This window comes from Lactuca serriola, chromosome 6 (genome assembly GCF_051521515.1).
Source record: "Lactuca serriola cultivar US96UC23 chromosome 6, Lser_US96UC23_V15, whole genome shotgun sequence".
NCBI classification, from domain to species: domain Eukaryota; kingdom Viridiplantae; phylum Streptophyta; class Magnoliopsida; order Asterales; family Asteraceae; genus Lactuca; species Lactuca serriola.
Window position 1 is genome coordinate 59,810,624 of NC_136413.1, and position 23,912 is coordinate 59,834,535.

At 35.2% G+C, this 23,912-nt stretch overlaps 2 protein-coding genes across 2 annotated transcripts; both read left to right on the plus strand.

Moving 5' to 3' along the window:
- The first annotated feature begins 583 nt into the window (after nucleotides 1–583).
- LOC145058634 (serine carboxypeptidase-like 51) lies at nucleotides 584–4,325 on the plus strand. The gene is made up of 13 exons (XM_079006521.1): nucleotides 584–805; nucleotides 904–998; nucleotides 1,083–1,190; nucleotides 1,281–1,521; nucleotides 1,929–1,972; nucleotides 2,077–2,144; nucleotides 2,280–2,385; nucleotides 2,780–2,979; nucleotides 3,167–3,236; nucleotides 3,322–3,372; nucleotides 3,453–3,505; nucleotides 3,586–3,718; nucleotides 4,045–4,325. The coding sequence occupies exons 1-13, from the start codon at nucleotides 673–675 to the stop codon at nucleotides 4,153–4,155; spliced, it is 1,413 nt and encodes a 470-aa protein (XP_078862647.1). The 5' UTR covers nucleotides 584–672; the 3' UTR covers nucleotides 4,156–4,325.
- A 17,608-nt stretch (nucleotides 4,326–21,933) lies between these two features.
- LOC145058619 (uncharacterized) lies at nucleotides 21,934–22,749 on the plus strand. The gene has a single exon (XM_079006501.1). It carries the CDS (start codon nucleotides 21,936–21,938, stop codon nucleotides 22,665–22,667), a length of 732 nt encoding a protein of 243 aa, XP_078862627.1. The 5' UTR covers nucleotides 21,934–21,935; the 3' UTR covers nucleotides 22,668–22,749.
- Nucleotides 22,750–23,912: the final 1,163 nt, after the last annotated feature.

Below are 23,912 nucleotides of genomic sequence, written 5' to 3' on the forward strand. Positions count from 1 at the left end.
TATTATCAAACAATATATTTTCTTTATCATTGTCAATAGAGAACTATAATTAACCAAGGAACCAATTTTTTTTTCAACTTTTAGAACTTATTTTTTATCAAAAAAACTAAAAATACAGAAATTCATAACTTTTTATCCTTTTTCCAATGATATAAAATTCATTTTTTTTAACGTCAAATTCACAATGTGAATCTTCGAAAATTCACAACGTGAATCCGGATTCACACGGTGAATCCGAAAAATATTTTTCACATTTATGAATTTAGATATTTTTAGATTTTTTTCGATAAATAATAAGCTCTAAAAATTGAAAAAAAAAAATTGTTCCTTGAAAAACCCATAATTATGGTTTTCTATTGAACTTTTATATATATATATATATATATATATATATATATATATATATATATATATATATATATATATATATATATATATATATATATATATATATATATATATATATATATATATATATATTCAATGCACTTGCAACCGGTGGTCGACGTTTTTTCTTTCCTTTGCTGTTTTTATGTATACTTAAGTTAAGATACCTATTATGTCGACAATCATTGAAAGTTTTTTTCTTTTTCTTTTTTATAAATAAATAAACACTTGCACATCTATCTATGATATCATAATTTATTTGCGATTCTTTCAGCTTTTCTGCCAATGACAAAATTCCACCTTGTTGCTTTGACACTTTTTTCAGCTGTGCTGTTCTTCCTTTTCCATGGAGGATTCGCCATGGCTGCAGGGACGTCAGATGGATCAGAACAATGGGGTTACGTCGAAGTTAGACCTAGTAAGCTTCCATGATTCCATTCTCCTTAGATATCCCATTTTCCAAAATTCAATCTTCTGACATTCTCGTGTGTTGTTTTGTGGTGTTTTTAAACACAGAAGCTCATATATTCTGGTGGTATTACAAAAGTCCTTATAGAACGCAAGATTCAAACAACCCATGGCCTATAATTCTTTGGTTACAAGGTGGACCTGTAAGTACTTATGTTTATACAAATGCAAGAAAACAAGTTTTATTCTTCAAAAATGTGTTCGTGATTTTCGTGTGGGTTTTTTAGGGTGCGTCAGGAGTTGGGACTGGAAATTTTGAAGAGGTGGGTCCATTAAACTCTTTCTTGAAGCCAAGAAACTCTACATGGCTAAAGAAGGCAGATCTATTATTTGTGGTATGTGATTTTTTTAGTAGAAACTCTTATATTAAAGAATATTTATTGAACTTTAATGATATTTTTTATAAATTTTTGGTGGGAAATTAGGATAATCCAGTTGGTAGTGGATACAGTTATGTTGAAGACAAAAAGTTATTGGTGAAAACTGATGAGGAGGCTGCCATTGATTTAACTACATTATTGATTGAAATCTTTAATAGAAATGAAACCCTTCAAAAGAGTCCTCTTTATATAGTGGGAGAGTCTTATGGTGGCAAATATGCAGTCACTCTTGGATTGTCTGTTCTCAAGGCCATTGAAGATAAGAAGTTAAAGCTCATTCTTGGAGGTATACACGCTAGTTTTAATCAGGATTTCGTAAAAACATCTACTTGTTTTGCTATATTTTGATGGGAACTTTAACTTACCAAGAAGATTGCTTTTTTTAAGTGACGTATCTAGTATTCAATGCAGACTTACCATCTTTCTTGTGATATTACCAAAAGCATAAATGTAAATGCACATAAAAGCTAAATACATTTATTCAAAAACTCAATGTGAACTGTGTGGGGTACGTAGTTTTAAATTTTAATTCAACATAGATTGGATTTCTTGTAAGCACTCACAAAGTGGGCCATTAATGGGCCACTACTTGATATAAGTCGCATATGATGTTTTTGGACCTATTCTCACAAGTTTGTCTAAAAATAACGTTTGGTAACTCTTTTGTTAATGGATTTAATGATTTATTTTCAGGTATTGCATTGGGAGATAGTTGGATCTCACCTGAAGATTATGTGGTACTTTATTTTCTCTTTGTAGCTTGTTTGAACAAATATGAACCTCTAGAACATATCAAACATGATTTTAAATTTTCAAAAACTTTTGAAATTGGAAATATTAGGTATCATGGGGTCCACTTCTGAAGGATGTTTCAAGGATAGGCGGCAATGGCTTGATCGAAGCAAACAGGTTGGCCTTCCTCCATTGCACTCCATTAGCAACTGTGGGAATTGTGATGTTTCTATGTGTGTAATGGCTATGTTGACTTATTATTCCTCTGAAATTGATTGCTTTTTTTTGTGACAAACTCATCTCATGAAACAGTGTAGTAAAGGTAATAAAGAGACAAATAGCAAATGGAAAACTAAAAGATGCCACAGAAACATGGAGTGATCTTGAAAGAGTGATTAGTGCCAATAGCAACTCTGTTGTATGTTTTACTTTCCCCTTTTAAAAAAAGGTTAAATTACAAAACTAATAATAATAATAATAACTATATTTGGGTAGTTTTACGGTTTAACGATTAATATCTTAATTTTCCAGTCAAACCATAACAGTTTCATACATCTTTTCCTAATTGACAATTTTGATATGTTACATTAGGTTTCGCGAGTAATTTTGTTATTAAGATTACCCATGTAATTATCATTTAGACCTATTATATTATAATATGGTATTGTCTTAATTTTTTATGGTTTAAGTAGAATAAATAAAAGTGTTTAAACTGAAAAATTACCCAAATAGATTAATTTTGTGCAATTTAATTTCCATTCTAAAGAAACACCTTTTTTCAATAAAGAAATGATTATTTGGATTAATTGTAGGATTTTTACAATTTCATGTTGGATTCGGGGATGGATCCAGTGTTGATGACATCAACATTACTAATGAGAGGAATATCACAAAAGAGGTATTCAAGATATCTCGATTCATTGAAGATATCTCCAGGTATAGATAGTGGTCTTGGTCTCTTGATGAATGGTGCCATCAGAAAGAAACTTGGGATTATTCCAAATAATGTGGAGTGAGTCTATGTTTTATATATTTTTTTATATAACTTAAAATAAATATTCAGTAAGAAAACTTTTAAATTAGAATATATATATATATATATATATATATATATATATATATATATATATATATATATATATATATATATATATATATATGTGTGTGTGTGTGTGTGTGTGTGTGTGTGTGGATTATAGATGGGGAGGACAGTCCGATCTTGTTTTTACTTACTTAGAAGGCGATTTCATGCGACCGAGAATTAATGAGGCAAGATTTTATAAATCTAAGAACAATTTTTTAAAACTGGGAAAAAGTTCATTCAAAGATTGGTTATGTTTATTTTCTTAAATAGGTTGATGAACTCTTGAACAAGGGAGTCAATGTGACTATATATAATGGTCAAGTAAGATCCTTTTCCTCTTTAAAAGCTCGATTGATTTTGGGAATCTTTATTGTTGTCATTTTGGTGGGAATTTTTTGTAGCTTGATGTTATATGTTCAACAAAGGGAACTGAAGCATGGGTTGAGAAGCTAAAGTAACTTTTAATATATGTTTTCATGATCTTTATTCAATATTGAACTACTATTTATCCTTGAGTTTTCTTTGATGACACAGGTGGGAAGGGTTAAAGACATTCTTGAGTCTTGATAGAACTCCAATATATTGTGGATATGATAAAATGACAAAAGGGTTCACCAAGTCTTACAAAAATTTACACTTTTATTGGATTCTTGAAGCTGGTCACTTTGTAAGTTTCACACTTACACCCTCTATGATTTTAACTACTCACATATTACCATAACACTATATATATATATATATATATATATATATATATATATATATATATATATATATATATATATATATATATATATATATATATATATATATATATATATATATATATATATATCTTGCATCCAAATTCCAAACATCCTATATCAGTTGAATTAATAAATTGTAATACCATTTTTCTAACTTCTCTATGAATGATCGGTCATTTGAAAACAACCACTTTTACTCAAGAATATTATATTGAAATTGTTACGTTTTTGTGTTGCAATATTTCAGGTACCAGTTGATCAACCATGTGTGGCATTAGAGATGGTGGGAAGGATAACTCATTCCAAGGTGTCTACGAAGAAGATGAACTATAGAGAAAAATGGAAAATCATAAACTAAAAAGTACTTAAGAACAAAATCAAGAAAGGGAGAGAGGCTACTAAAACAAAAATATGATTATATTCTGTATATCAACTGAATTTTGAAATCACAATAATTACACAACATTTAAAAAATTAAAACTTTTGAAAATGAATTTAGGAGAAAGTATCTAGTATTTTCCTGCTTCATATATATATAGGAAATAGTTTTGTCTTATATATTTTATTTTGTAGAAGTTACCTCTTTCACAATTCATTTGCTTCATATATATATAGGAAATAGTTTTGTCTCATACATTTTATTTTGTAGAAGTTACCTCTTTCACAATTCATTTTATGAGCTTGTTAGTTTATTAAAAAACAGACCAAAGTTTAATTTTAAGTGAAATGTTGTTGATAAATTGAGGTATATATTTTGATTTGAGAGAAACCAGGGGGTATGCCCATGCTCCATGTCGGACGGATGGTCTTGTTTTTGTTTCCAATGTGTTTCTCTCTTATTTTTTCTGGTATCAATCTACTGAAGCTGTTTTCGCTTATCCTATTGCATTATAAAGAAAATTTGTTCTGAATTTTCGCCTTCAAGATAAAGCTTGTCTTAGTTTCACTCCACCCTGCACAAATCTTTTTGCATGTTCATACATTAACCCTCAACTATTTGTTTCGTAGCAAATATTGTAAGAAATACATGTAATAATATGTTAATAAAACATTTTTCTCTTTTTTCTCAATCTTACGTAATAATATGTTAATAAATCGAAGAATTAAATCGGTTTTCATCCGATTACAGCATTGTACTTTAATAATCTACACAATTAACTATATCATTGCACTTTCAATTGCTTTCTTATTATTGCACTGAAATATGCAATCTACTTTCATATATTTGTGAAACGACCCAAAAATACGACCCAAAAATTTCATTTTTCAATATAATCAAAACCATAATGTGAGTATCATAACATAAAAACATACGCGATGTATCCCAATCATAATGAAATACTGTGCGGAAAACTGTATCATAGTACATCAAATCCAAAACAACTAAAACCATCCCCAGGATAAAAGCTAAGCTGTGGTGTGTGCGATGCTGTCACCCCGAGCTCTTCCCTTTGCTTGCGGAAGTACCTGAAACCAAAACTGAAACTGTAAGCACGAAGCTTAGTGAGCTCCCCCAAAATACCACATACCATACAATAACATATAACACATATTGGGCCTTGCCCACTGCATCGGGCCGAAGCCCGGAAACTGCATCGGACCGAAGTCCGGAACTAACTGGGACCTTGTCCCCTGCATCGGACCAAAGTCCGGAACTAACTGCATCGGACCGAAGTCCGGAACTAACTGCATCAGACCGGAGTCCGGAACTAACTGGGACCTTGTCCCCTGCATCGGACCGGAGTCCGGAACTAACTGACTGAACATAACATAGCATATCAACTAGCATGAACACATATACTGCATACTACATCGAGCCGCAGCCCGGAACACATAACACGTAACACATAAAACATAGCACATAATCCTGTTTGAGCCACGAAGGCATCAAACATACTAGCTGCTACATCGGACCGAAGTCCGGAAACTACTGCTAACTGGACGGGCCGGCATTGTGGCCTTAGACCCGTCCCTACTTGAAGGAAACTCACCTCGTAAACCGGCGGCTGAGTGTGTGTCTCTGAAAGCTACCGGCTGCTGCTCCTGAATCTCCTCGGCTACAAGCCCATGAACACACTCAATCAAATACTAAACACTGCACTTGGGGTAAAATGACTCTTTTACCCTTGGTCAAAGTCAACTCTCTTTGGGCTGACTCGCCGAGTTGGGCCACCCAACTCGCCGAGTCCTACTCTCACTTCTCAGTTCTACACGCTGCTACTCGTCGAGTGTGGCATTGACTCGACGAGTACCCTCTTGATCCAAGAACTCAGACAATCTTCATCCGACTCGCCGAGCCGTATGAACAAACTCGACGAGTTGTTCATGATCCTAAGAAGATTGCCTTGGACTCGCCGAGTTGTATGAACAACTCGCCGAGTCCCTCCATCACTGAGTCTACCCTCAACTTGCTGAGTCCACTCTCTAACTCACTGGATTCACTCGACACTGATCAAAATGAAGGACTCAGGAACTCGCGACCCAACTCGCCGAGTCGTTCTTCCCGACTCGCCGAGTTGCCGCCATGCAACTGATTTTTACTCGATTTTGTTTGAATCCAATACATACAATTGATAGATCTGAGTCCAATAAACTGATTTACCACGTAAAGTTTCCAACTTTACGTGCACAACCTCATGAATAAGGGAAATAAGGCTAAAAGATGCATAAAATGAGTAGATCCATGGCTAATATGCAATGTAACTCCAAAAAGACAGTAGATCTGGGCTCTACAACACCCCAACATTCAGATCCAAAGGTATTTCGACTTATTAAGACATTCAAGCAAACATAAGGCTTGGAACAAACATCAAATAGCTCTTAGAAGAGCCCTAATGGAAGTTTAAAGCATATAACAAGAAGGGAACTCCGAAAATACCTCAATAAACTCAGATTTGCCCTTGGATCTTTGCACTACAACTCGTTTCCTTGCTTCTTTCTTCTTCTCCTTCTTCACACCTTCACAAAAATGGCACCAAATCACTTATAAGTTTTCAAGGGAGGATTAGGGTTCTCTCACTGTGTTCACAGAGTGAGGGAGGCGAGAATGGGGTTATAAGGTGGTTTAAATAGTGGGCAACCCGGGGATTTAGGGTTTCACCCAGACGGATGGACTCGCCGAGTCCAGGATATGGACTCGCCGAGTCCCCGGCTCACGCGTGCTCGCAGCCGCGACCCTACTCGGCGAGTCAGGCTATGAACTCGCCGAGTTCCTCTTGCAAAACCTACAACAATTACCAAGGGATTAACATACCGGAAACGGGTCGTTACAATTTGTGTACTCTAGAAATAGCAATGTACTTTCATGTAACGCCCGATGTCAGTTATTTTCATTTCAGGCCTTAATATTTTAAGATTGTTGCAAATAAGGTCTTTACACTGGAAGTACAAGGCTATACGCCGGGTGTAAGTTAGCATCTTGTGATGCGTCAAAGGTGGAGTATACTGGGCATACATGTGAGTACGCTCGACGTACTCGTGCAACTCTTTAACCCTAAATTTTTAGGGTTGTGTGCCCTATTTAAACATCTTAATCCCCCTTAGACCTTCTTTTGATCAACCTTCATTCCTCTAAACCCTAAAATTGAAACCCTAGCCCTTGTGAGTGAGATTTGAAGCTTGTGAGTGATTTTTGAGTATTCTTGGTAGTGAAGGAAGATCATTCAAGAAGTGATGTTTCATTCAAGCTTTTGGATCCAGAATCTACATCTCCTTGTTCATCTTTTGAAGTTATAAAGTTCATACCTTAGAACTTTTATCGCTAGATCTTGTTTAAGCTTAGATTTATGTTCATTTTGTCCCAAATCCTTGATCCTTTAGAGTATGGAATACTCCAACGCATATGAGTTGTCCTTTATGATGTTTTAGGGTGCATAGAGTCATAAAAATGCTAGCTTGGCCTTTTCCTTTCTTCCATGCATGAGTTATGGAGTTTTTGGTGAAGTGAAATGTTAGGGTTTTGGGATTAAGCTCTCTTTATCCATGCAAAGGCATAAAGTTAGAGACTTTATGGATTAGGATACCTTTTAGAGTCAAATCTAAAGATTGGGTAAAGTGTCTTAATGATTAAGACCTTAAAATTTGAGTTTTGGGATAATCCGCATACGCCGTGCGTAATTCTGGCTATGCCCATCGTAGAGCTGAGTACATCGCACATAATGGTCATAGTTTTGACCTTTGACTTTCATTGAATTTTGACCAATTGTACCTTAGGTGGATTTGTGAGGGTTTTTGGGTTTAGAAGGGGCAAAATGGTCTTTTGCCCTAAACGTGGATTAGAATTGGCTTGGGACTTGTGGAGTATGCAAAATTACCTTAATTATTAATCAGGGTTAATTCGTGTGATTAATAAGTGGAGTCTAGTTCCGACAATTCAGGTGTGAGTTCTATCAGTCATCTATGCAAGGTTAGTCTCCTCACTATTCTTACATGTGTGGTAGAATATATTTATATATGTGATGACCAGCTGGGTCTATGTGTTATTACTGTGATATGTGTTTTTGTGTATGCTGAGACTTCGGGTAGTCTCCAAAGTTGATGATAACACACATGACGTGCTGCTTGTCCACTGAGACTTTGGGTGGTCTCCATGGTTGTTGATAACCCGTAATTGTTTATTTTGTGATGTGGTATATGTGGTGTTTTGGGGAACTCAAGAAGCTTCATGCTTATAGTTGTTGATTAAATATGTTTCAGGTACTTTTGAGGATCGCGGGAAGACGAAGGTTTGATTGTACATATTTGCCTGCAGTTTATGATTCTGAATATTTTGGGACACTTTGATATTTTGATGATGATCTAGATTTTATTTTCTTGAGATGGTTTTTATGAGCAATGTTTTATATGAAACAAAGAATTTTTTTAAAATTTTCATTTATGCTTATTTTAAATAAACACTTGTGGGATTCCAAAATCAAAGTAAGGATCTGATAAAAACTTTTCAAAAAGAAACAAAGAATTTCAAAGGAGAAAAGCTGGATGAAGTAGTGTGTAAAATCAGCCAAAGCTCAAGCGATAGTTTCCTAAAATATATCTACTTATTTTATGTGTAGTGTCGATTTGTTATCTTGTAAATTGATAGAACTACATGCTAGTTGATAGGCTAAGGATCCCTCAAATACTAGAGTTTCCTGATCTGTGATGCCTTTAGCCTAGGAGGTTGCTTTTATAAGATTGAACCTATCATTTCTATTTTCTTGGTGTATGTTTTAGGAATATACATGGATAAGATTTTATAGCCTTAGAATGTATGATTTAGCCTGTCTTCCTGATCCTTGTTTGGTTGTGGACATAAGTTAGAATCACTTATTCGACTATATATCAAGCCTTGTTTTGTGTGCAATTGGCATACGTGAAGTAAATGGCGAGATCTTTGCGAGGTGGAGCAGTATTGAGGAGTAGTTGTGACATTCGCAAATGTATGGTCATTTTTAAAATTTTCATTTATGCTTATTTTAAATTAGAGTACTTATTTTATTACGGAATTGGTCCTAAAAATATTATTTCAATATGAGATACTATTAACATTAAACACATCTGAAGAAACGTTCAACATTGATATCTTTTCAAAACTTGGGATGTCATAACTAATACAAAATAAAAGCATAAATAGATCTTGCATTTATTTACACTAATGATCTATATCTCCTTTAATCTCTCATTGTAATGTATATTCACATTGATACCTGTGATACAAACAAACCGAGTGGGTCAAGTTGGGAAATCTAGCGAGTACATAGGGTTTTTAACCCATAATAATATAGTTAATTATCAAATAATTAACCGAATTTCCCATCCTCGTTATCTTCTTTAATCTTAAGGATCTACCTTACGGATCTTTTATGTTGGCAGTACTAGTTCATGGATTCTTTTGTAATACTTGTCAGTAGGCTGTTGTTCTATCTTCCTTACTAAGGGTTTGTCCTAAGGAATAGACACAGATTTCATCGTTGTTACTTTTTATCTAATAGACACTAAGTCTATAGCTTCCAGTGTTTATCTGGTAGGAACTAAGTCCATAGTTGCCCATTTTTATCTAGTAGGCACTAAGTCCATAGCTGCCAGTGTTTATGCATGAAATCCATCGCTGCTAGTGTTCTACGGGATGGTCATGAATTGTCTGGTGGTTTTCACCTTTACTTTGTTAAGTGATTATATCATTAGTAAACTGGTACCATTTCCACATCATTGTCACACTAGTATCCTTTCTATGTTTGTGGAATTTTATCATTGCCTATATATTTCATTTTACTATGGCACTTATTACTACTCTTCATTACCCAATGTATTATATCCATAAACATACATATATGGTATAAATCATTTAACTTATCTTTATAACATTCCATCTAACACTTATCGTCTTTGCACATAAGCACATATAAAAATTTATCAATTAGATACTTCATATCTATGTGTAAGATGACCAACTATGCACTCACTTGTTAAAGTGGATGATTGAAAAGTTAGGCAGCGCTTCGCTTTAACACTTGGCTTTTCCCTTTATGCAACCTGGGTTCAATTATCACTAAATCTTAGTTTATTATTTCTTATGAATAATAGTCGAGATCCCTCAATAATCCCAATGTCCACTGATCTATTGTTGATAAAAGACAACCAGATAGGATCATACTGGAGGTAGGGTCTGTTTGTCACACCCCAAAACCGGAACGGCGGAAACGTTCTGGGGTGGATGACGTCATGTCAAGTATCACAACACATGCATTATAGTAATCGAAGTACAACAAAACATTGCATTAATAGTAATAATTTTACATGGTTACATTACAATACATCAAAGTAATACAAGTAATAGAATAAATACAACGTGGTACTAAGCTATCTTCATCAACAACTCCGGAGATGTACCTGTCTAATGCTAACCTGAGAATACAAGTTATTTGAAAAGCGAGTATCATCATTTTTACAAATGCTGGTGAGTTCATAAGTATTTAGTGACATTTATTCAAATAACTTTATAAAGTAGTAGTTTAAGTGTTTACTGTGTATTAGAGTTCTTTCCAGAAAATCCTATATTTTCTTTAATAAAGCAGCCTTCTACCAAGACTGGTCAGTGTTATGTGGTAAAAAGTGGTTTTCCCTTGATTGCTATCATTATCAAAATACTGAATTTGATTATTAAAGAAAGCAAGAGACAACAGGGAAATAACATATGCCTCAACAGTGAGGACTGCTGACTAAGGCAAGGAATCATAGACTCCAGGAGAGTATCGAACTAACGACAAGCCTGGTTCAGTCTAACAAGTAGAGACTCAGACCCTAGAAGGTACCAAATAAAAGGTACAGCTGGTAAGGTCTAAACCAGTGAAAAACAGACCCCAGACAATATCAAATGAAAGATACGTCTTGTAAGGTCAAAACAGAGAAAACAGACCCCAGACAGTATCAAATGAAAGATACGTCTTGTAAGGTCAAAACAGAGAAAACAGACCCCAGACAGTATCAAATGAAAGATACGTCTTGCAAGGTCAAAACAGAGAAAACAGACCCTAGACAATATCAAATGAAAGATACGTCTTGTAAGGTCAAAACAATGTGACTCTGAAAATGAATTACCAGCATACAGTGTAAATTGCCGGTGAAATACCGTTACCTTAAGGCCATTAATTATAAGGTAACCCGAGATACTCGTAACCATACTGACTAGAGTTCCAGATGCCCTACAAGCGTCTATAAAATGTGACATTTGTCACCCGTTGGCTTGGTAGGCCGGGACTGTAGCTAGCAGTCTGGGTGCGGGGGTGTCAATCCCATATAGATCTATACACACAATGTCCGCTCTCCCTACAGGAGATTCTGGTTACCAACTAGACGACGGAGAAGGCCGTGTCCTGAAGATGCATCCCAAATAGTGGGTAGAGACTTCCAAATAGTGGGTTTCTAATGTAAGTGTTGAACTAGAAGTAGAGACTCATAACTGAATTGACTGAAGTAAACCCGTATGTCTATGCTTGTGTACATAATATATGACTAATGAATCAAACGACCTTCGGATGGACATCCGATCCCACCAGACCACATCTCAACGAAGAAAAGGAAATAGGGCGGACAAGCCTTCCTAAGTCCTTCAATCATTATTTATATGCATCTATACAAGCACAGACATACATCTAACTACGCTTGAGTGTGTATCAAGTGGAATCATATCGTGAAGTATAGGTGTACAGTGTGGAATAACCGACTTGTGAAGTATAAGTGTACAGTGAAATATCCGAGTCGTGAAGTATAAGCGTACAGAGTGGAATATCCGAGTCGTGAAGTATAAGCGTACAGAGTGGGATAATCGAATCATGAAGTATAAGTGTACCAAGTATAAGAGTATCACGAAGTAGAGACGACAATAAGTGAAGTAAGAGCGTCTATCAGGTATAAGCGACTACAAGTATAAGTGAAATAAAGACAATAACAGGTATAAACGCATCACGATGTGAAAGCGTTATCGAGTAGGAGTTTAAATTACATGAAAGCGAAGCAGTAGTAACTAACAAGTAAAAGCATATGTCGTGAAAGTGAACTTTGATGAAAAACCTTTATACTCGAGGAAAATCACAATTTGTATTCATTTGTAAAAACATGTTTGAAAACCTTTGGAAATATTTCATAAACCAGTTTAGAATGAATTTAGATAAAACAGTATAAGTAAGAGTTTTGAAACAAATGAAAACCTTTTAGAAAACCATTATAGTGTCCTACTCGGTAAAACAGTGTACAGTGTCGTAAAATCTTGTGCATGCGGGTTATCAATCACATGTGATTGATATGATAACTGGCATGTTTAACTTGTATTCCCCCCTATAAAACATGTAAAAATATTGAAAAGGTTCATTCAGGGGTATGAACTCACCTGGTGCAAGTAGGTCCGACGAAGGTGCCGTTTGGGCGTTCGGTGTCACGCAAGGACTTGAACACACTTAATGACCTATTTAACATATGATAACATATGTTCACATACAATTAGTATATTTAATACTAATTAAACATGTATACGCACTCAAAGGAGCGGAAAACACTTTAGATAAGTGTTTGGGTGTCCCGGGTAGCGTCTAAAGGTGCGTATGGCTTAGGAATGGAGTTTACTCTCCGAGAGTAAACCCTTTATATGATGTTTACGGCCCAGGGACTATTCACCATGAGTTTATGGCCGTAAACTCATGGTGAAGGGTTCTAGTGTGTTTAAGGCTTCTAGCTTGTTCATGGAATTATTCTAGGTCTAAATCTAATTGGTATGTGTGGATTTAAAGTGTTTTAAGGGGCTATATGGGAGTTTACGGCCCATGAACCACCCCTATAGGAGTTCACGGCCGTGAACTCCTATCCTTTGATTTTATGGAAGTTTAAAGCCCCTAGATCACTTCTAGTAATTTATTCAAGGCTATAGGGGTGTTTGGGGTTCCAAGGGTGCATTCCTTTAGAGTTTATGGTCCAAATGACCAATCATTGAGAGTTTACGGCCGTAAGCTCTATGGCTTGGCCGTGAACTCTCATACGCCCACAATCTCTTGGAGTTTAAGCCCTTAAATCATTCCTAGCATTTTATAAAAATAGTCTAAGGCCATTTGGGGGGCGAAAACCACATTTTTGGCTTGATTTGGGGAGTTTACGGCCTTGACACATGTCTGGGCCATAAACTCCTTTTAATCCTTCAAATCCTTATGTTTAAATGATCTAAACCCAAGAGGATAAGCCCCTAATTTATGTATGAAGTCCAAGGGTGTTTTAGGAGTGTTTTTGGGACATTTAGACAAGGTTTAGAGGTGTTTACGGCCTTGGCATATGCTTGGGCTGTAAACTCCCTTTTATGCCCCATTTTGTTTGTTTTAAATGGTCAAACACTCCTAGGCTAAATCCCCAATTTAATTTCAAGCCTTTAGGGGCATTTTGGGGTCATTTTGGCCTCTATTTAGGGGTTTACGGCCTAAGGAGGAGCTTAGGCCGTAAACTCCATTCTAACAGCCTCTAAGTCCGATTTTTGGGCTATAAACATGAATCAATATGTTTAGAACAAGCTAGGGTAAGCGGACTTACGATTTGGAAGCGTTTGGTTGCGGATTCGGGGCGAAAACGAGTCTAGAGAGAGAGTATAGAGAGAGAGGGTGGAAAGAGCTCAAATGGAGTTTACTCCCCCTTATATATGGGTGGGAGTTGGAGCTCAATGGAATTCTACCAAATACTGTCGTTAAACGGGGCTTTTGGTCGCACCCGATTTAGTGGTCGTAATAATAAAAACTAACTTTTTCCAATTAAATGGAAAGGTGTGTTATGTGTTTTTATTTCCTTTTATCACGACTTAACGGCATATTAAATGTAAACAAATGAAATGTTTATTAACTTGACGACCTCTAATTAACAGAACTTTTATAAACTGGAATATTCCGTTAACGGTAACGGGGAAATGTAACGGAACAACTTGGGTTGTCACACTGTTTGGTATACGGAGTATACTGTTTAGAAATCTTACTTTAAACTCCTCATTAAATCCAACCTAGACATCATCCCCATAAAAAGATCAATCAGTATAATGACTTGGAATCAATATAAATCTTAATTATATGTTTATAATAATTGATTATGACTATAATTAAAAGTTACAATTAAATAAAATAAGTGTAGCTTAACTACAGAGTAATCTAGTGAAAATCGGGAAATTACACGGATAGAATCTCAATCTGAAATCATCTATTCTCCAGCTATCTGACACCGTAGGGCCCCGCTAAAGTGACCGGGAACTAGGAAGTAAAGGGAGTAAGGAATAGAAATGATCTCTAGAGGATTTGGACGAACGATGTGAGAAAAATGAGCTGAAATTTGAACTTTTTATATGCTGAAACAGGGTGTGTGCTGCGCACCCTGTCCCCTGCACGTTATGTATCTGGTCGGCCAGGGTAACATGTCGCTCGAGGGTTTGTGCCACATGTCTCAATCTCGTGGGTTTTCCTTGAAATGACAATACATTATACAAGCTAGAAAGTAGTAGTCAAAATCTATAAAACCGTAGTCAAATAATGTCAAAGAGTAGTCAAATTATCATATAACTTACACAAAAATATTGTTTGCAGTTTTGAGCCTATATTTTTTTTACAGCTACTTTTTCTTGAACATGTTAATTTTTGTTAAAAAAAAGTATGTGTTGCATTTATATAAATATAACTTAAAAAAAGTGCATTGTTATATAAGGCAGGGTTTTCTAAAATGGAAATATTTTTTATTAAATGAGCTTCTCACAACCTATTACATAATTAAATTGGTTTCCACATATTAGGAAACTATTTGGGATACAAATATAATTCACGGTCCCCTCTAATTCTAACAACATATATTAGATGGTTCCGTTCTGCTTGAAGCTTATCAAACTCCGTATTTGCATCTCGAATCCACTTCTTAGCTTCTTTCATTTTTTTAGTTTCAACAATCCATTTTTCTTTTTCAATTACTTGATCTGCTAGGTCGTTTGCATGTTGGTTGAGTTTGCCACTAATTTGAGAGTCCCTTTCGTTGGCTTCTTCATCGGCCTCCATAGCTTGGAAAATGTCGTCAGGCATGTTATCTGGGAGTGGAAAATCTTGGCCTTCCGGAATTGGGTTGTTATCGGAACTAACATAGCAATCTTCTTCTTCTTCACAATGCCAAACACCGAACTCGGATGAATTCATTCTCAATTTTTGAATGTTGTAATGTATCACGTTTAAGATGTAAGTTAGTTGCATATTAATAGTATGAGACCAACATAAAAGTACTATTTGAAAGGACAAGTTTACTGTTCGAAATGACAAAACATTATTCACACTAGAAACTAGTAGTCAAAATTTATGAAATCGTTGTAAAATAATGTGAATGAGTAGTCAAATTTGAGTATAAATTACATAAAAATATTGTTTAAATTTTACAATAACTATATATTTTAGATGCTATTATTTGTTAAAGAAGAGTAAATGTTGCAGTGCAATTTCTTTAAATTTTACCACCTAATGTTTAGTAGATATTTTTTGATTTATACCACCTAATGTAATATAAACAGTATGGTTTTGTAAAATGGAAATGTTCATTACCAACTACAATTTCGCTTACAAACGTAAACAATTACGATTTCAAATATTATATGCTTACATAGGGATTAAAACCACAATCTTAGGTTACTCCACATCGATTTAAAAAGATACGTAGTAGCAAATAATAGTCAAATAGGATTACATAGGGATTAAAACGACAATCAACGGCTCTGGTATTTCCCATTCAGATGCAGGGGGAACAACATTCACATTTCTAGTTTGTTATGTAGTTCGAAACACATCAGCCCGATAATATATTTGAACCATATCGGTTAATTTTGTGCTGTTTGTATAACGTGCTGCAACAATAACTTGACCACATGTTATACCCAGACTGCGCCATTTCCCACAAGAACATGTGTGTCGATTAAGATCTACAACACATCTTCTTTATAGATCAAAAACTCGGAAAATATCAGAGGGGAACGGAGACGGGATCTCAGGTGGGATTTTAGTTGATTTCTAACGTAGAGACTTTTGCATCCTCCTGTGAATGACCATCTCTGCATAAGGGGTGAATACGGGGTTCAACATCCCTGAAAAGTAAAAGGATAGTCAATTATTGATATTTTAGTGGTTTATAAAAACTTGCTAAATTACCTCCCACGACATTGCGTTCTGCAGACGTCTATTGGATGTACTGAACAATTGCATCAATTAGCATTATTATCGGTACATTGCGTTGAGTAACTGATACCACCAATAAGAATTCTGGAATAGTAATGTTTAGTACATTCCAATGTATATTAGGGAAATAGGCCTGTGCCCATTTTGTTTTTCCGATGTTGGCAAGAACCTCACGTGCATCATAACTTAACTTAGAAAATGGTTTTTGAAAATCTTGCGTGGTATATGCTTTGCATGCACGAAAGAACAAGTAGTCTAAATTTGTGCTTTGACCAATTCTTAAGCTACAATAAATCAACACACTCTTAGACGAATAACCATGATAAGTATCAGGGAATACCTGACCCACAAAAGAAGAAACGATATCGTCCATATTGATTATGAACGCAACTTCCCTCTCCTCTCCGATAGCATCCTTCAACCTCATAAGGATCCAAGTGCAGGAGTTAACATTATTTGTCACCCCGATACCAAATGTTATTGGCGTAGTGTTGTTGTTTCCATCCATAACAACCGCTACGAACATTGAATTAAGATACTCTCCTCGAATACGAACAATGCCTATGAAGATAACGGGAAGCATGCATCCTAAGAATGCGTTGATCTATTTCATATTTTGTACAACATGATTATTAGTTTTTAAACTAATATAAATCTTTTTTGCACAAAAAATAAACAAATCGAAAGTACATTACCACACATCGAATAGCGACAAAACATAGTTGGAACCGATCCAAAACATCGATTTTGATGTAAGTGTAACTATGGGGATTTTTACGCTGAATGTTGTGGAGGTAAACAAGCAAGTTGGTAAAGCTTTCTTCATGGTCATTGTATGAGAAACTCATCTTTAATGTTGACGAGTTAAACAGGAATTTAGCGACAAGGATGATTTAAATCACTTCAAAAGCAATTAAATGAAATAAAGTAGTAGTCAACACATATACCACAGTAGTCCAATTACAATCATGTGTCCGAAATTTACTGTACGATAAGACAACACTTAAAGTAGTAGTCAAATGCTAGTAGACAGTAGTGAATGCCTATAACGTAGTAGTCCAACTATAATCATGTGTTTGAAATTCACTGTAGGATAAGACAACACTTAAAGTAGTAGTCAAATGCTAGTAGACAGTAGTCAATTCCTATAATACAGTAGTCAAATTACAATCATGTGTCTGAAATTCATTGTACGATAAGACAACACATAAAGTAGTAGTCAAATGCTAATAGACAGTAGTCAATACCTATAAAATAGTAGTCTAATGGCAGTATACAATTGAAGATATTTGCCTGTCCACACTAATAAAAATTTACTTATCATAAACCAAAGAAATGACAATTTGCAGTTGTGGGGCTTAAGGTATTATACGGACCTCAAGAACTACCAACAACCATGGATTGTTATTTTACGCTTGTCCTAAAGATGTATTTGAGTTATCCTCTAATTATTTATATTATAATTTATTATTGAATATTTACACAGTATACATAATGTTTTTGATATTTATTTATGAGTCATCACAGTCTGAGTTTATTTGTTGGGTGGATGAAGCAAGAGACAATAATTTGTTGATAATTTCTAACTTAGCTCAATCGAAGAAAAAGCTACACAGCAAAATACTGCACTTGAGGATAGCATTACTTTGTAGTTGGATTTTGTTTTTTGGTGTTGTTGTCTACAAGTTGTAAGCTAAATGTCCATCAAGTAACTTTATGTAGCACTTATCGGTACTCTATGTAAAATGTAATGTAATGTATGTTATTATTTGTAATGGTTTATGTTTCCATCTATGGTAATTTGTTATGCTATGATTTTCATACTTTATCATAAAATGGAAACATGGAATTATAACATATATACAATCGTTAAAATTTCGTAGAAACATTTTTTTTTGAAGAAAAATGAAAAAAAATATATAAAACCGTAGGTTTTAGGAAACGTACAATTTTATACAAACCTACGGTTTCATTTTTTTTTTCCAAAAAAAATCACGGAATCGAGAATATATACAAACCTACGGTTTCACCTTTTTTTTTTTTTGAGTTTTTTGAAAAAAAAAATCATGAAATAATAACATATATACAATTCCTTACATGTTGCATCGAATTAAAAAAAAAAAGTATGGTTCATACGAAACTGTAGGTGTACAAGTCGACACTGCACAATCTGTGCATTGCGCATTTGTACACCATAGGTTTCTACGCGGGTGTTTTTTTTAGGTTTTTTTCAAAAAAAAACTTAACCTCGTATACAAAAACTACTCCTAATCAAGAACACGGTAAAATTTTGATGAAAAGTAGACAAATCTTGTTGTTCTTCGGGTGCTCCATTGAGAGAAAAAGTAGGCAAACCAACAAAACAATAGTGAAAAATGCCCTAATCTGAAAATTTTAACATTATATACTTTGGACTAATGGACCACGAAAAAAGTAAACGGGTCGTGAAACTGTAGTCAATTACCACAAAATAATAGATTTCAAGCGTTGACCGTAGTCAACGTCCATTGACCGTAGTCAACTGTGTCTAAACTACTCTTTCGTAGGCTAGCTTTGACTAAATTTTTTTTTTTGCTATTTTTTGGATAAATAATTAATGATTTTTGCTAGATTTGTATTTAAAACATGTAAATATACTTGGTTATTAATATAACCCAAGATAATATTAATAATAGATTTATATCATACATCCCGTTACAAATCCGCCAATGCTAATACAATGTCATGAACTGCCTTAAAATATGTAAGTTTCTTTATTTGCCTGGAGAAAATAAATCCAAACAATATTTTAAGATTACAAAAGGAAAGAAGATTACACTTAACGCTTTCGAACTCTTTTAATCATAATATCATCTTTTTACCTTTTTCATTAAAATATCTACGTCAGTTTTTTTAATTAAAATTCATAAAAGTGTTGAGCAAGTTATTTATATACATATTTAAAGCATAACATGAACAGTAAATTTATAGTTTTTCTTTTACTCTTTTGCCTAAAACATTTATATACATATTTAAAGCATAACATGAACAGTAAATTTATAGTTTTTTTTTTACTCTTTTGTCTAAAATGTTTTATCTGTTGCCATTTTTTCGCTAAGCTTTTGCTTTAAACCATTCTCATTTCTTTTATTTTACACAAAGGATGCTTAGGTTTTGTTGAATCTGACTTTTTTGGTCTATTTTTGTTTTTGACAAAACTTCAAAAATGGTCCCTGTGGTTTCCGAAAATATCAAGTTTAGTCCCTAAGTTCAAAAAACCTCACAGATGGTCCCAGTGGTTTCAAAACTTTTAACATTTGGTCCTTCCGGCTAACTCCATTAGCTTTTGGCTGTTAAGTGGAGGGTATTTACGTCATTTCGCTGCCACAGGGACCATTTATGAAGATTTGTCTTATTTTAAAAAGAAAAACTAATTATTTAATATTAAAGGGTTCCACCTCTCTCTCTCTCTCTCTCTCGATTTTATAAAGTCAAAATCAATTTTACCATGAATTTGATACAAAATCTTCATTAGTTACCTCTTTCATTTGATTCTTGTAGATTAGAACAAATAGGGAAAACCATACAAAGAAAAAACCCAGAATAAACTCCAGCCCCCACCTCCATCGTGGTCCTCCTACTCTGCCACTCCATTTCTTGTTGAAACCCACCTCCAATGCCACTATCTTTTTAGCGATGACACCAATCTTCACTACCATCTCCATCATTCTTATCCTCGTTCTTCAACTTATGTCATCACTGATGTTTGTTAGCAAGAAGCATGCCCCAATATGATTGTATTGACCATATTGTGTTTGTAATTAATAGGGGAAGCAAAGAAAGAAAGGTGATAGATCTGATCGACTTTAAGTAGTAAGGTCTCAACAAAATCGTGTCAAATTAGCTCAAATCTAGGGTTCTAGAGCACCCAGTTATCGATGGAGGCAGAAATGGGTGGTGGTGTTGGCTGGAATACGAAGAGAGGAAAAAGATAATGATGTTCGTAAGGAAGAAGACGGGTGCATCCCCAACCACTTACAAAGATGAAATCCTCTGTAGACCTTCTTCTTTTTCTTTCCTATTTCTTCTCCACTACTTCCGATGAACATTTGACACCCCAAACATTGATCTGGGATTCGCATTCTTCATTTTCACAGATTTCATGTTCCACCAGCGATAGCTGGCTCTAAGAATTTCCGATTACTGTTCTTCTGCCCTACCCTTCACAACGAAGATGACTATGCAAGGGAGATAAAACCCACGATTTCCTCGCATTACATACAGATAATCCAACATAATCTTTCATAATCTTTGTGGACCAAATCAAATTCGAAGGGATTACTATTTGGGGATGAAGCGTAGGGTTTTGGGTGGGTAATAAATCAAACAATCTTCAAGGTTGTTAATCTTGCAGAAATGAGCCTCCAACCAACAATTTATCATTGATGTTTCTTGTATCAGATGTTATGAGTTCATGTGGTTGATTGGATAACCATAAAGAAGAATCAGAAGATGAGTTTAGAGGATGAACACATACAGACACACTTATTTTGAGTATGAACCCAGTATGAGATTTCCGATGAGAGATGGTGATCTACGGGTAACAACAATGATTCAGAATGTGCTACAAACTAAATATACTTGTATTTTGTAGGTTCTTTTGGTCTCTATACACATTGATTTCTTATAAGTGTTTTGATACAGACGAAATTAGAGAGAGAGAGAGAGAGAGAGAGGTGGGTCTCTTTAACATTAAATAATTAGTTTTTCTTTTTAAAATAAGACAAATCTTCATAAATGGTCCCTGTGGCAGCGAAATGACGTAAATACCCTCCACTTAACGGCCAAAAGCTAACGGAGTTAGCCGGAAGGACCAAATGTTAAAAGTTTTGAAACCACAGGGACCATCTGTGAGATTTTTTGAACTTAGGGACTAAACTTGATATTTTCGGAAACCATAGGGACCATTTTTGAAGTTTTGTCTTTGTTTTTTATACATATTAAAGTTTTTTGCAGTGTTTTGTGTGTGATCTTTAGGTTTTGTTGAATTTGACATTTTTGGTCAATTTTTATTTTTTTTATATCTGAAAGATTTTTTTAGGGAAATGGCTTAATTTATATGAATGACCTCTAGATTTTGTTGAATTTGACACTTTTGGTCCGATTTGTTTTTGGTTTTGAACGAAGCCCGAATCACCTACTAGTTGATTTAAAACCTCACAGCTCGATATATCAATAAGGTTTTACACCGTGGAATATATGTTATATTTAAAACAAAACTTCAAGCCAATGCACTAAATCCATAATCTCCCTTAACTTTTGACAGTTTTACCACACGTAGCAACCCTAGTCAGAAACCTCCTGCCACGTGCGCTCCACGTGCCGTCTCTACAGCCCCTCCATCCATGCAAGCTACACTTATATCCCAATCAATTCCCTCCATCAACATCATCGATACACAACGTAAATGGCACCGAAGAAGAAATCGGCAAGTACATTGGTGAAAACCACCAAGAAAACCATACAAGAAACAGTTCAAGTTTCTGTGGTTGATCAAACCACCAAAAAACCAGTCACGAGAGGCCTTTCATCTAAAGAAAAAGTCGAAATCATCACTGTAAAAACCCCAATAGAGAAAGAAACCCTAGAAGATGACGATACTCAGTTAGAAGAACTAGAAGATGGAGATGAAGATATTGTAAATGATGCAGTAACAAGAGAAATCAAAGTTCAAGATGCCACTCCGACCCCAGAAAAAAAGGAACAACCCAAGAAAACCACCACCCGTAAGGGCGGTGGGAGGAAGAAGGCGGAGAAGAATATTGATGGTAAGAAGAAGAGGAAAAGGAGGAAGGTGGGGGAGAGTGGTGGTGAAGGGTATAAGAGGTACCTGTTTAGGGTGTTGAAGCAGGTGCATCCTGATTTAGCGATATCGTCGAAGGCTATGACGATTATCAGCAATTTAATGGCGGATATGTTTGAAAGGCTGGCGGAGGATGCGGCTCGGTTGTCGGATTATAGCAAGAAGTCGACAATGACGGCGAGGGAGATTCAAGGGGCGGTGAAATTGGTGGTGCCGGGAGAGCTTGGGAAGCATGCAGTTGCAGAGGGGACTAAGGCTGTCACCAGCTACATGTCTTACGGCGGCGGTGGTCGTGGTCGTGGCGGTGGTCGGGAGTCCGAGTCTCAAACTTTTTAGGATTTGTGTCGTGGGTTAATTTGACTTTTTAGTTTTTAGTTGTAGCTAGTAGGACCTGTGTTTACATTTGTGTAAATTTCTTGCTAACCTTTATGCTTTACTAAAACTTTGGGTCGTATAATTATTCCAGCAAAACAACAAAATTCATAAAGATTACAGCCAGAGAAACATCCAAAATGCATTGAAATTCGAACAAAACATGATGAAAACAGCATAAATATTCCAGCAAAACAACAACAAAATTCCAAAAAAACAACAGCAGATTTTAGGGAAAATGACTTGGACTACCTCAATAAAACTCTCAGCAAACTAACATTTTGTCTAAAAAACTCTACTAATTTACACTTCGTTCACTTCTCATTTAGGGTCAACCAACTAATAAAATTTACACTTCGTTCACTTCTTATTTAGGGTCAACCAGCTAATAAAAGTCAATGAATGACATGGTTTATGACTTGTAATTAAACATTGGAAAATGACTTATAAAAGCAACAAAGTTTCAAATCCGTTCAGAAAACCTCAATCATGTTTTGTTTGTTAAAACAAAACCTCATATTCGTAAAAATCAACAAAATAACAAAATCATGTTTTGTTTGTTAAAACAAAACCTCATATTCGTAAAAATCAACAAAATAACAAAAGAGGAAGCATTACCGTTTTGGCGATTCGAGTAGTAAGGTTGCTTCGACACAAGTATTTGGACTTTGCATTATTTGGACTTTGCATTTGACGTATAAATTGGGTCGGCTGTTCATCTTCTAAAAAATTATCATCATTCCAATTTGGATGCTAATGACCTATGTCTCAAATCCAAAGAAGGACCAACCTAGATATGCAACCAGGGTAACCCTGGGAAGATGGTCATGCGCGGGAGCTGACCCAAAGTTGGGATCCGAGCTTTAACGACCAACAACAAATGACAAGATAGGAGGTATTGTACGCTAGTCATTTCGACAGTCAATCATATCCTATCACTGTACTATTACCTACCGAATGTTACTTAGAAAATTCCTATTTAACAAGGATATGAGTTTCTACCGGGTATGCACAAAAGACACTCAACTCTTTAGATACATATTTTCAATTACCTAAATCGTTTAACAAATATGTCATGTACTTACTTCGCCATCAGGTCTCAGGACACTCGTCCGCGGTCGCTCTAACCTTTTCTTTGTTGCAGCCAACTTATCGAGACCAAACTAATCTCTACGACCCTCTAAACCTAACTTGAAGAAGGCCAGGTGC